Source organism: Triticum dicoccoides, chromosome 3A (genome assembly GCF_002162155.2).
Source record: "Triticum dicoccoides isolate Atlit2015 ecotype Zavitan chromosome 3A, WEW_v2.0, whole genome shotgun sequence".
Classification (NCBI taxonomy): domain Eukaryota; kingdom Viridiplantae; phylum Streptophyta; class Magnoliopsida; order Poales; family Poaceae; genus Triticum; species Triticum dicoccoides.
Window position 1 is genome coordinate 488,843,897 of NC_041384.1, and position 12,981 is coordinate 488,856,877.

The 12,981-nt window shown below is 47.4% G+C and overlaps 1 protein-coding gene, 1 long non-coding RNA gene and 1 pseudogene across 3 annotated transcripts in view; 2 read left to right on the forward strand and 1 right to left on the reverse strand.

Annotated features, from left to right (window-relative positions):
• The window catches only part of LOC119268721, a 3,439-nt gene extending 609 nt beyond the window's left edge, over positions 1-2,830 (forward strand). The window contains exon 2 of the long non-coding RNA XR_005133270.1: positions 2,545-2,830. This is a non-coding gene — a long non-coding RNA (uncharacterized LOC119268721). The remainder of the gene's footprint in view (positions 1-2,544) is intronic.
• Positions 2,831-5,329: 2,499 nt separating this feature from the next.
• On the reverse strand, positions 5,330-9,475 carry LOC119268723 (zinc finger BED domain-containing protein RICESLEEPER 2-like). 2 transcript variants are annotated; one of them, XM_037550418.1, is made up of 4 exons: positions 9,361-9,475; positions 6,728-8,782; positions 6,558-6,628; positions 5,330-5,730 (listed from the first exon to the last, which is right to left on the reverse strand). In XM_037550418.1, exons 2-3 carry the CDS (start codon positions 8,757-8,759, stop codon positions 6,558-6,560), a joined length of 2,103 nt encoding a protein of 700 aa, XP_037406315.1. In that variant the 5' UTR covers positions 8,760-8,782; positions 9,361-9,475; the 3' UTR covers positions 5,330-5,730. The 2 variants fall into 2 exon arrangements, with proteins under 2 accessions (XP_037406315.1, XP_037406316.1); XM_037550419.1 differs by lacking the exon at positions 9,361-9,475 and adding an exon at positions 9,128-9,238.
• A 434-nt stretch (positions 9,476-9,909) lies between these two features.
• Positions 9,910-11,208, forward strand: LOC119271669 (annotated as a pseudogene).
• The last annotated feature ends 1,773 nt before the right edge of the window (positions 11,209-12,981 follow it).

Here is a 12,981-nt window from a genome sequence, read left to right on the forward strand (position 1 = left end):
TCCTCGCTGTTCTTGAGCTTGTGAGTTGCCCTTGTGGCGAAGTAGCACAACATAGTACAAACAGAGCATAGGCATGCGCAAGATACATTTTTAGAACGGGCTGCAGGTGCTAGTTCTAGATATTTTTTTGGCGGGTGCTAGTTCTAGATTTTCATCGTATAGATTTGGTTCCTAGTTGCTGTTTCCAGCAGCGCTGAATCAGTATCATCCTCGAAAGTACATTTCCACGTATATTAGCTAGACGGCTGAATTTGCCTGTCCAATATGGTTCAAACTTCATGAAACAATGTACCGAAGTAGTATTTGGCTACACATAAGGTAGTCCAGATGATTAGATCCAGCATGCGAGAACTTGAGGTCACTAATTGGTTTAATCATCATCTTTGATGAGCCTCCAGTCGGACCATAGTACCGTTTGGTGGACTTACATTTCGTCTTACTGCACTCGTACTAGGCTAGTACTACTACGAGTACTTCACACATCTCACTGGTGTGTGGTAGTTTAGCGCTTGGTAACTCTAACGTTTCATGTTGCGAAATAAATATAAGTCTTTTTAGAGATTCCACTATGTGCTACATACGGAGCAAAAGGAGTATCAAAGAACACAAGTAGAAAAACTTCAGCATTACTTATCTCTTGAATCGTTCATTTCATAGTTAGGCGGAGATTTTGGAGTTAGGTCATGATTCTTCTAGCATGGATTTATTTTAGTGCTTTGATGCTTTCATCAGTATATATGCCCTCGGGTGGTCTCTCTTTACCTAAATATCAGGCGATTTATTTATATTAGTTAACAGAAACATACTCCTTAGCCATTAGGGTCAAAATCTAGCTCTTTTCTTGAGCCACTGACTGCTAGTGTAGGCGAATAAAGGTTATTGCACCTCGATAAGTTATATTTTAGGCGACAGTGAAATGTCTCATCCCCTTTGTGATATGCATTGCCTTGTGGCAAGAGGGCCTTATTGTGCACCCTTTTGACATTATGGGTATGTAGAAAAACCAATTAGAATTGGAAAAGATACATGGCATGCCAAAAGAAACGCAACCATAAACAAAAACCAAATATTTGGCCGCGACCCAAAAGTTACTCCCTCTTCGTGTCGTAGTGAGTAGTAGGGTTGGTTTGGATTGCAAAAAATGAATGGCTCACATTAATTGGGACCATCTTAAAATTTCTCACCATTCAAACATAGAATAAAATTATTTGCTTGTTTTTACTAATTTTATTGTTCCCATCACTGTTTGTTTAAGTAGACTTCCAGTAACTGTGGGGCGACTTTACTAATATGATCAGGATGGAGTTTATGATTGATGTAGTATCAGGTAGGCGTTGCATTAGAAAGTCATATGTCTCTACTGTCTTCTAGCACTGATCATTTTATCTTTTCCCAAAAGGTGAACCTGTGTTTTTCTCTCAAAACATAAAACACAGTAAACAAGAAGACTGCTTCAAATAAGAAATATGACAAATATTTTTCAAAAGAAACACGAAGACAAAAGGCTCATACTTGTGTTGCAATTGTTATTATGTAGACTTAAGACTATAGAAATTCCTCTTGGCATCTCATTGCAACGTGAAGACACCACATTTTCCCCTGACCAGCCTATGCATGTCATTTTTGTCTTTTACTTTGTTATAGCATTGAAATGCTGAAAAGTGCAAACTTATATATTTATGTGGCTCCTGTTTCAACTACTCATCTTTTACTTTTTCATATATACATGATTTGCCTGCCCTACTGTTAGGACCATAGCCATCAACTCACTTTAAAGCAATCTGTTTGCTGTATTTATTTATTTATTTTCGGTTTTTCTAAGAATCCTGATTGTTTTTAGAAGTATGAACTCATTTCCTCACTTCCTAGAAGATCATTGCACAATGAGCTTGTGGAGTTACAGCACTGATATTTTAGTGTATATCAACAAAACTACTCAGAAAGCCGCAAAAAAAAACTACTCGGATATTTAGGATTTCCTTAGATGCCATAGTCACTTCTCTTCAACTAAATTTCTTTACACATGCAAAGATGTGGCACCCAAGGTGTGGATTTCTTGCTCCCTGGTTCCATGGAGAGCCCGTTTTTTGAAGAAAAAAACGGAAAACTAAACACACACAAACCTAGCTTTGCAGCCATATTGTGAAAAAGAAAACCTCGGCTTCTTTGCCGCTTCTTCTCTAATGTGATGATGCACATGCTTATGGGTATTCTGAGAGAAAAAGAAAACCTGCCCTTAGCGCTTAATTGTACATATTTGCAAAACTGGACTTGTCCTTAGGCTTATGATTGACCTTTATACAAGCTTATAAGCTTATGGGCCGACGACAAACCATAAAATAAAACTTTATTCTCTCTGCATGTGTCCATATCAACAAACACTTTGGGCCCTAGCTTCTAGAGATGCGTAGGATAATTCATGGGGTTTTCCTGCAAAATAAATAAATAAAAATCATGGGGTTGGCTATTGTGAATGGCGTCTTTCTGCAGCGTAATTTTGTTATCCCAATTGACAAGAGATTTTAATCCTCTCCTGGTCTGCAGGTGCCAGGTCCACGTTGATCACTCGGAGGAGCCGGGCGCCCGCCGGTGGTGAAGCCCTGCTCGATCGCGGGGCGAGGGGGGGAGGAGAAGTCGGGAATGAAGCCGTATTGGTCCGGGAGCGTATACATAGTACTCATATTCTTTTGCGTAACGTCAGAAGACAATTACTACCATCCAGATGGTATACGTTTCAGTTTTCAGGTAGAGGTGTAATCAGTAACTGGCCAGCTAAGCCTTGCCTATTCTTTGAATTTCTATCTACTCTACTGTTCGTGCTGCCGCTTTATTCTGTTCGAATCCATGGTCCCGCGTGGTGTGGTCGCGCCGCGCCGTGCGAATGTTTCGTTCGTCACTGTCGCTGTTCGCGCGTGCTCGGGCCGCGGCATGCATGCCGGTGCCCATGCTGGGGCGTGCTCGACCGCCGGGGGTGCTGCGTCTGTCAGCACGGGTGACGGAGGGTCGCGTGCCGATCCGGCGATGCCCTGCATTTGGGGATGGAAGTATGCGCTGTGCCGCTGTTCGTGCGCAAAACTCACCGGTCGAAATCAATTCACAAACTGAATTGTTGGCTAAAAAAAATTCGCACTGCTGACCCTTTTGTGTAGCGTCCGATAGCCAAGCGTCACATCCTGAACTGCTTGAAAATTGTTAAGTCAGAGCAACTCCAACGCTGAGACCCAAACGGACACGGATTCTATCCGTTTTTCGTCCATATGGGTCATCTGTCCGCCTAGCGGACTTGGGGCGGACACGCGATGCACCCAACGCAGAAGAGACCCAAAGCGGACAGGCAAGCGCACAACAGCAGCACCACCAAGCGAGCCTGACGACGGGCATGTGCCCCGGCCCAGCGCCGCTGCCGCCGGCCCCAGGCGCGGGCTCGCCCCCCTCCTCCTCCCTTCTTCCTCACCGGATCTGGCGCAGAGGAATTGCTCCGCCATGGCCGACGTCCGTGCTCGACCGCCGCCGCCATGGCCTTCAAGCGCGACGGCGAGCACCGCGGCGGCTTGTGCCGGTGGCCTCGACTGCGAGCTGGGCGAGCAGGCGCGGCGAGCGGCGTGGCGGGCGGGCGGGGCGAGTGGTCGCGGCGAGCTGCGGGGCACGCGGTCGGCAGGGGGGGCCAGACGTGCCGCTCGATGCAATGCAGGAGCTCCACGGCGACCGGAGCTCGTGACGGGGCTGCGGCTGCGGAGGTCTTCCTAGTGAGCGCGGCGGGCGGCGGAGATCTCCCCGGTGCGCGGCGATGAGCGGCGGTGGCATGGCCAGTGACCAGAGGCCTCGCCGGCGAGGACGACGGAGGAGGCGGAGCCCTCGCCGTCGAGGACGGCAGCTCGTGGCGGCGCTTGGCTGGGTGGGGATCTCGCTGCAGTTTTCGGTCAAGTGGCTCGTGCTGTGTCGCTGACTAGTAGGACCAGGGCGGACACGGGAGGGTAGCAGCGGACGAGAGCAGACGAGAGGAGCGCCCGCTTTTGTCCGTCGTAGACCCATTTATGGCCCAAATTTGGGCTCAGTTTAGGTCGGGGTGGATGACAAACAGACAACATGCGGACATGCGCGTCCGTTTAGGTCGCCCCGTTGGGCTAAGTTTTCTGTCCGGATGACCCAAACGGACAAAATGGATCGCCCCATTGAAATTGCTCTCAATGTGCAACACCTGAGAGTTAGGTGCTGCACTATACGGTGTAGCGCCTAGTGGCTACACTATTTGCCACTACAAGATGAAGCAGACACTAGTGCAATGCCTAGCGAAAATCCAAATCTGAGCCCGAGCTCATCTGCACCTGCGCTCACCAAAAAAATCAAAATAAATACTAAAAAATTTCAAAAAATTCCGAAAAAAATTGGTGTGGTGGACAATTTGATGCGTGAGGTGCGCCCTAATTTTCAAAACATTTGGACTTATGTGCAGCTCTCAGCAAAAAAGACAAATCGGAGGTCTGTAAAAATATGTACTGTTCATATACTGTTTTGGTCTGATTTGTCTTTTTTGCTGAGAGCTGCACATAAGTCCAAATGTTTTAAAAATTGGGGCGCACCTCACGCATCAAATTGTCCACCACCTCAATTTTTTTCGGAATTTTTTGAATTTTTCTGAATTTTTTACGAATTTTTTTTTGAACGGGTGCAGATGCACCCGGGCACCGAAACGCCGCACCCAATGCCTAGGCACTACACTATATAGTGTAGCGCCCAGCTCTCAAGCGTTGCACACTAACTTAGCAATTTTCAGGCAGTCTAGGATGTGACGATGGCCAGGTGTGTAGCGCGTGTTAGTCAAACGTTGCACAATGTAGCGTGGCGCCCGGCTATCGGGCGTTACACGAAAGGGTCTACGGAGCGATTTTAAAAAAAAACAATTCTGTTTGTGAATTGATTTCGAGCACAAGTCATATTTGTCGTTTTTGCCCTGTCCGTGTATCTTGCCATCTAGGAGTAGTCTTCAGCAGCGCCTTCAACTGTACCAGAGTGGGACTCGTCGAGTCTGAAAATAAGCCAAACTGTAATAAGTCTTGACTCTTGAGGTGAACACCACAGTCCTCTTTGCCAACCCTACTCTGGCTACAATTCAGGTGCTTTGTAGAGCTCTTTGCCAACCCTACTCTGGCTACGATTGAGGTGCTTTGTAGAGCTCACGGTAAGTTTTCCCAAATGGCCCTGACGTCTTTCGGTGGCAATTTCAGTCATGCAAGGTTGACAAATTCCAGCAACAGACAGCAAGTTTCTGTCAAAAATAAACTTAAGCACGAAGTTGTCATGCTTGTCAACTAAAGTTGACATCCTTCGATTTGCCATACGCTCGTACATGACGTGTGACAATTACCAGGGTCCTAAGTTTTGGCATTACTTTCCAAATGCTCGATGCACAATATTGTCCACTCCAAGCATTCCAGGGCATGTCCGAGGCTCCGGGGACGTCTGCAAATAGCTTTGCTGAGCAGCAGGATACACACCCAGTCAAGAATGCAGTCACATTACACCGACCAAACTGTCTAAAAATGGCACGAGATGGCTGCGCCATGTTAGCCTTCATTTGGGGGGCAACACTGATACCTCATTGTACAGACAGTGTAGAACTAGGATGATACATTTACATGACTAAGTTGCTGCTTCCTGGACAGGGGCATGGATAGATGCCATTCTTGTACCTCCGTTCTTCTCCAAACGCCTTCATCACAGATGAAATAACTGCGGACAAGTCAAATTGGTCAGCTTTTATATAATCTAGGTGGCTCGAGAAAGTAAAACGCCACAAAACATCTTTTTGTTTATTTGATGGATCATGAAATTTCAAGCTAACAGGAGAAACAGAGCCACAATGATTAATCTTGGTGTCACTCCGGATGGACAAAGCAAAATGCACAGGTCTAAAGCATTACCATTATGGTGGTAATTAGTTATACGTGCAAGAGTTGTACTATGGTGGATAAAAATGCACAAGTACGCATATGTATGCTGATATGTGTGTGTATATAGTACATCTAAATTTTAGTCTTCAACGTCTGTGATTTATAGCCCTAGTGTAATTTAAGTAATCGGTCAGCTGCATGGCAAAAGTCGCATCCTGGTAGAATTACTATTGTATCAATTTGAGCTCACCACGCAGAATAAGAAGGAAAATACATGCTATATACACAATTAGTTTATCACTAGTATTTGCAAACAAACAGATAATCTGTTTACACCAACTGTCCAAAACACATACTAGGCAATCCATACAATACAAATACCAGTTCCATTTAATTATAAGATTACTTATAGGAGAAGCTCACAAGGAAAAGGAGGCCCGTTTCGTTTTACACAACAGCAAAAGTGCAAGTTCCACTTTCTGGTAAAAAAAACACAAGTTTGTGCTTAGTGTCACTAGCATGCGGGCCTGTGCATTATGACCTAAAGTGGGAACATTTCAAGTTGAATTAGTGGTATGGGTCAAAAATCAAAATGACTTAGTAATTCAAGGGGGGTGAGATAAAGAAACAAAATAAGTTGAAACTAGTTGCTCCCAATATACTCACCTAATTCGGTGCCACAATAAGTTCGTCGCCATGTGGCACTTTATCATCTGCATGGCCATCTGAATTAGCAACTGTAGAAACACACAGGAAACCAATCATTGGTAAGTGCACATGAGTATTTACAAGAGTAAAACTAAGTTCATAAATATATCTGTAAGACTCAGTGATACCTTCTGTGTCTGCACGTAACCAATCTTGCGCGCAGACCAATCCCTCAACCGTTGAAGGGTCCATAGTACTGAGATACTCATTCAGCACCCGGGCTTCACTGTCCAGTGGGATGATAGATACAGGGATAGCAAGAATATCACGGGCCATTTGAGAAAGGACAGGATACTTTGCCGCAAAAGACTTCCACCATCCAAGGATGTCAAAATTATCTTGATTCCCTTCTTTTTGACGATAGACAGCTTCCTCAAGATACAAGTCCAAGTCAGACTTGAAGGACTGGCCTGACGATGACTCCTGAATATACTGATCAAGTCCCCGTCGGGCATCTGATAATGTGATGCGAGAGAAGGTCTTAGAGTCATTTCCAGTGTTGTACACAGAGCTCATGCAAGAACTACTGTTTCCAGCGTAGAAGAGAACAGCTGGATTCTTCAATGAATCTGCTGAATGCTCATACTCATTGCACAGGCTGGTAAAGCTTTGCTTGATGGCTTCTATTGTTGCCTTTGCTGTAAATTGGTCATTTCCATAAATCAGCTGAAAAAAATACTCAATTGACTTCATCTTGTACCGAGGATCCAGTATGGATGCAAATGCCATTACTGGCCTAGTAAGATCCCAGTATCCCTCAAATTTTTTCAGCATTCGGCCAGCCACTTGTGCAACAACAGGAGATGGACTATTGCGCCAGGTGTTCAAAAGAACCTGGATCTCACACATGTCATTGAAATATAGGTTAGCGGTTGGGATTTCCACTGGAAACTTCTCCATTGTATTATTGAGCGCGTCAAGTATTTCAGTGAGGGCTTTCACATCAGCCCACTCCTTAGCGGTCAAGAAAGCAGCGTAATTAGCTTCCTGTTCTGCAAGGCGCACAAGCACATCGTGATAACAGCATGCAGAATCAAACATTAAGTAAGTGGAAGGCCAGTTGTTCGGAGAATCAAGAACTAACAGTTTTTGGTCAATCTGCAGCAGCTTTGCGGTATCTAGAAACTTTTGAAGCCTTTCTTGTGAGAACTTGACATTCTGAATCATCTCACGGACTCTATTAATTATGTCAGATGTCTGTTCCAAGCTTTCTTCAACTGTGAGATTCAGAATATGTGCACAAGAGCGCACATGGAACAAATTTCCGTTTAATAGGAGAAGTCTCCTAGGCTGCATAACTCTGAGAAGTTCTGCGGCAACAATGTCACCATTGGTGCAATTGTCTAGCACAACAGAAGCTACCTTCCTTTCAATACCCCACTGTTGCAACTTCTCCAGAATGAGATTGGCAATCTGATTGGCTGTAAAATGTTCCTCGACATGCACAAAGTTAAGAATTTTTTTCCTAAGTTTCCATTCATCGCCGGAATGATCAATGTAGTGGCAGGTCAAACACAAGTAGTCCATCTGTGTACTCGATCGCCACATATCAACTGACATGCTAACCCGACAAGGGATTTTGAGGAGCACATCCTGCAGCTTCAGCCTCTCACTTTCATAAATTGCCATGCTATCAGCTCTCACTATGTCATATGAGACCATGCTAAACTGTGGCTGGAGATTCTTGACGAACTTTCGAAACCCCAGATCATCCACTATGGAGAACCGGTAGCCATGCTGGACAATCATACGGGCAAGGTCTTGCCGGCTGAGTTCTTGATCAAAGTGTGTGCTATCATTGTCATTGTCCTCACCAGAGGCATGTCCATCGCCAGGCTGCCCAGTGGATGTTTTGTTGTGGAGAATACGGCGTACAATCAGCTTCCGACGCTTACCAGCACGGCGTGTAGAGGTGGTGGTGCATATCGCAAGGTGGTTGCGCAGGTGTGTGGTGCCTGACCGGCTGGTTGCTGTGAGCTGCTTCTTGCAATGGTTACAGATAGCAACACAATTGCCGTCGGCACGGCGCTCCTTGGTGAAGTCCTGCCAAACAGCTGACCGCAACTTGCGTGCCCGTGGATTGTGCACCGCGTTCACAGACGCGAGCGTGGTGCTCACCGTGCCATCAATCGGCACTTCCATCGCTGCCGGTGCCAGCATGGTATCCCGTGTAGGCTTACTCACTGCAGCAGGTCCAAAGAAGAAGTATCATGAGAACAGTCGATAGTGGATAGTACTACACATTTTGATCCAATACGAAGTTTAAGGAAATGGCTCCATGTTTCGCTCTTTTGCAGAAACAAAAGGTCAAAGAAGGGTTTGGACACCCCCCCTGACGAACTGGGAAACAATATCAATGGATGATGACGACTTCCCAGTTACTGTCCGAATAAAAATTCCTCTTTCCAACTTAACGATTGCTCATGCGTTAAGCGCATACTCACACTACATGACGGCTAAAATTTCGCGAAGTGCTGAAAGCTACCATGGACCGAAGGACCTCCTTTCACTAAATCCCCTTCACCTACCCCGTCCGAAGACCCAATCCCCAAAACCACGACGCAATCAGCCGTGGCAAGCAAGCGATCTCGGGACTCCAGGGACTAATCGAAGCCCGGAGGGGTCGGGTCCTACTCCCGCCCCCCATGCTCGAGCTCCAGGAAATGGGTTCTCAGCTACAGCTAGCGTTTCTGGCTCGGGTAAGCGGACCCGCTAAGACGGAGGAGGCGGAGGTGTAGAGAGCGTAGGGCGGGAGACTGACCTCGTCGGCGGCGGCCGGCGGCGAGCGGCGGTGATGGGTCGCGGGGAGGGGACCCGCAACCCGATCCGGTGGGGGCTTAGCAGATCGGAGCCGGGGCCGACGAGGCGTGGGTTGCGAGCCGCGACCCATTTCGCGAGTGCAGGGTGGTGGTTTTGTCGCCGTGGTGGGTTTCGGGTCCGCCCCTGCGCGATGGACGGCCCCGATGCGGCCGCGACAGCCAGCTCCTCGGTCGGGCGTGGCTGGCCCGGACCCCAGACTACTTGGGTTAGTGGTAGCCAAGGTTGGAGTGGGTGTGGGTGGACCGAGGCGAACAATACCTGAACCGGTCGGGTTCGGGCCGAACTCAGCAGAGACCACAAACGAAACGGGCTCTGTCGGACGTACGGGGGCAGCCCGTCACGTCACGTCACGGTTTTACGTGGAGTTGGTGTAGGATTACTACCGTGTCTGGTCTGGTCTGATCTGATCCATGGGTCGTGGCCTCCCATAAAAGGCATGGAGGTGAGCGCTACGACTTCCCATAGAGGAAAACTTTCGAGGACTATGACGATGGGGCGCAACTTGGCGGCGGTGCTCGTCGTGCTTGCCTGCCTCGTTTCCCTCGCGTCGGCGCAGCAGGTCAAGACGACGGACACGCGGTGGAGCTACCGTCTGCCGCTGCCCGACGGCGTCAGCGGCGCCGAGAGCCTCGCGTTCGCCGGCAAGGACGGGGTCTACACCGGCGTCTCCGACGGGCGCGTTCTCAGGTGGGGCGGGAGCGCCGCCGGCTGGACCACCTTCGCTTACAATGCCAACTACAGGTCGGTGTAATTAAAAGCTCAAAATCGTGTTTTTTTTCTTAGGATCGACCGCGATCTAAAATTTAGGTTACGTGTGGCATGTGGGACGTGTGTAGGAAAATTCCTCTGTGCTCGGATTCTGGGGTGCCGTCGGAACAAAAGGAGAGCATATGCGGGCGGCCGCTGGGTGTCCGGTTCAACAGGAAGACCGGCGAGCTCTACATCGCCGACGCCTACTTGGGGCTCATGAAGGTCGGCCCGGAAGGCGGCGAAGCCCAGGTGCTAGCGACGGAGGCGAACGGCATCCCCTTCCACTTCCTCAACGGCCTCGACGTTGATCAGGCGACCGGCGATGTCTACTTCACCGACAGCAGCGCCAACTACCCCCGGAGGTACCGCACACGCCAGATCACGCCTTAAAAATCGTTTGTAGCATGAACCCCGGAGATGACGAACCAATGTTTATGTGCGTGCAGGTTCAACACGGAGATCATCATGAACGCCGACGCGACCGGCCGCCTGCTCAAGTACGACGCGCGCACGAAGCTCGTCACGGTGCTCAAGGCGGAGCTGCCGTACCCGAACGGCGTCGCGCTCAGCCGCGACAGGACGCACCTGGTGGTGGCGCACACGGTGCCGTGCCAGGCGTTCCGGTACTGGCTCAAGGGGCCCAAGGCCGGGCAGTACGAGCTCTTCGCCGACCTGCCGGGGTACCCGGACAACGTGAGGCGCGACGGGCAGGGCGGTTTCTGGGTGGCGCTCAACCAGGAGAAGGCGCGGCTCAACGCGACGGCGGCTCCGGTGAAGCACTTGGTCGGCGTCCGTCTCGGCGCCGACGGCGTGGAGGTCGAGGAGCTGACGGCCGCCAGGGGCGTGACGCTCAGCGAGGTGGCGGAGCAGAACGGCAACAAGCTGTGGCTGGGCTCCGTCGAGCTTGATTATATAGGCCTCTTCGTTTGATCGATTATGTGCCAGCGCCTTTATGGATTTGTACGGGTTCGTTAGTGGTTGTCTCATTGAGTTAGTAGACAGAGTTAAAGGTCATGGCTTCGTACGGTTTCAGGACTACATGCAACGTTTTTCTACAGATGTAATTATGCGAGTATTAGTTATCCTTCTGTCAAATCCATTTGCTTTGCTTAAGATTTTTCTTTCTGAACTTCGACTATTGTTATGTACTTAATATAATACCATTAATTAGGAAAACATGAAAGGATGGTTAAAAAAGTCATCCATAATTCTTTCTACACGGAAAAGGACAACAAAATATGTTGTTCGATACTGGAGGGCCAGTTCTCTCTTCTCCCATCCAGAAAAGTTGGCTTACCGGAAACAGCCTCTTGTTTCTGATGTCCTTCTTTGGACTGACAACTACAGTTTCTGTATGGTTTAGTGAGATGATGCATCAACCGTGAAAAGGCTCTCATATATAAAACGCGGGGATATGATGTAAAGGCTGCAATGCTGACCCGTAAATCGGACACAACATCCGTCCGCGGACAGAAAGATTAGTCTGCGGCCATGAATGCGGAAGGCGGACATCTTCAATATTTCTTTCTTTTTTCTTACCGAGTATGCCATCTTCAATGCTAAGGGATTGCATGTATGTTTGATTGAGCTCAAAAAACATAAGAATATTCACACAAGATTGGAGTGGATGAAAATTTTCTTACGAAATCCAGTACAAATGAATCCCAAGAAAAAAAAATCCTATGTACAGGATTTCAATCAAATGAAAAATTTCTTTACAAATTCTTTTAATCAAAGCAGCCATATCTCTTTAAGCAACTAGATGATGCCCCGCGAGTTGCTGCGGGAATCAATTGCAATATATTTCAATGAATGCATAATATCAATATTTAGATTAATAAAATGTGAATCAAAATTAGAAATTCATTAGATTTATTATATTTGATTATGCATAATTGTATGTAGTGGTGAGTCTTTTTATATGCATGGTTGCGTGTGGTGGTGAGTCTTTTCTCATGCATGGTTGCATGTTTAGGTGGGTCTTATTGTCTCATCCATAATTATATGGTTATGTGGCACGCTTGCATGTTGAAAAAAATAAGTTAGTATATAAGATTACTTTGCTTATAGCCAAGGATAAAGAAAATATATAATAATATCAATTACCAAGGAAAAGGAAAGGATATCAATTACCCGATCTTTACATGAACGTGATCTTAAGAGTTACTCCCTTCGTTCCAAAATATAGCGCGCCCACGCTTTTCGAGGTTCAACTTTGACCATAAATTTAACCCACGAGACCGACTGCGGCGGGATCAAAAATTATATAATTAAAAACTTTTTTTGAATACGAATTCATTGGTATAATTTTTTCGCCCGCCGCAGTCGGTCTTGTTGATTAAATTAATGGTCAAAGTTGAAGCACGGAAACCGAGGACGCGCTATATTTTGGAACGGAGGGAGTACTTAGGACATCTAGCATGTACACAACCAAATTATTAAAATAGAAAAATAAAATGCAATCAATAGACCAGCTTCATCAAGCAACAACCAAAGAACACCCCCTAGCTGACATTGCCATGCCTTGCAATCACCCGCCGATCCATCATGCACAACCGCGTGCAGACAAAAAGTCTTGACGTGGACGCAACACATGATGCCAAGCAATGCGTAAGAATGTCCACCGACCACCATCTCCAGCAAAATTTATGCAGTTAAGAGTCGAGGCAGCCTGCAGAGAGCCAATTTAGTTTGGACACATGGCGAATCTCGGACAAGAGACAACCCACGCAGCAGGCAGAAGTTGAGTTGCTAGATGACATCTTGGACCATGTCGAGCACCGCAAACCTCTGCAACAATAAGGAGACATCC

What these genes read in the sequence shown, in the direction of transcription:
- LOC119268723 (XM_037550418.1), bottom strand. Translation starts at nt 8,759, where the DNA reads ATGCTGGCACCGGCAGCGATGGAAGTGCCGATTGATGGCACGGTGAGC. An exon ending in GTTACGTGCAGACACAGAAG is followed by an intron (nt 6,629 to 6,727) that starts GTATCACTGAGT and finishes GTGTTTCTACAG; the next exon opens with TTGCTAATTCAGATGGCCAT.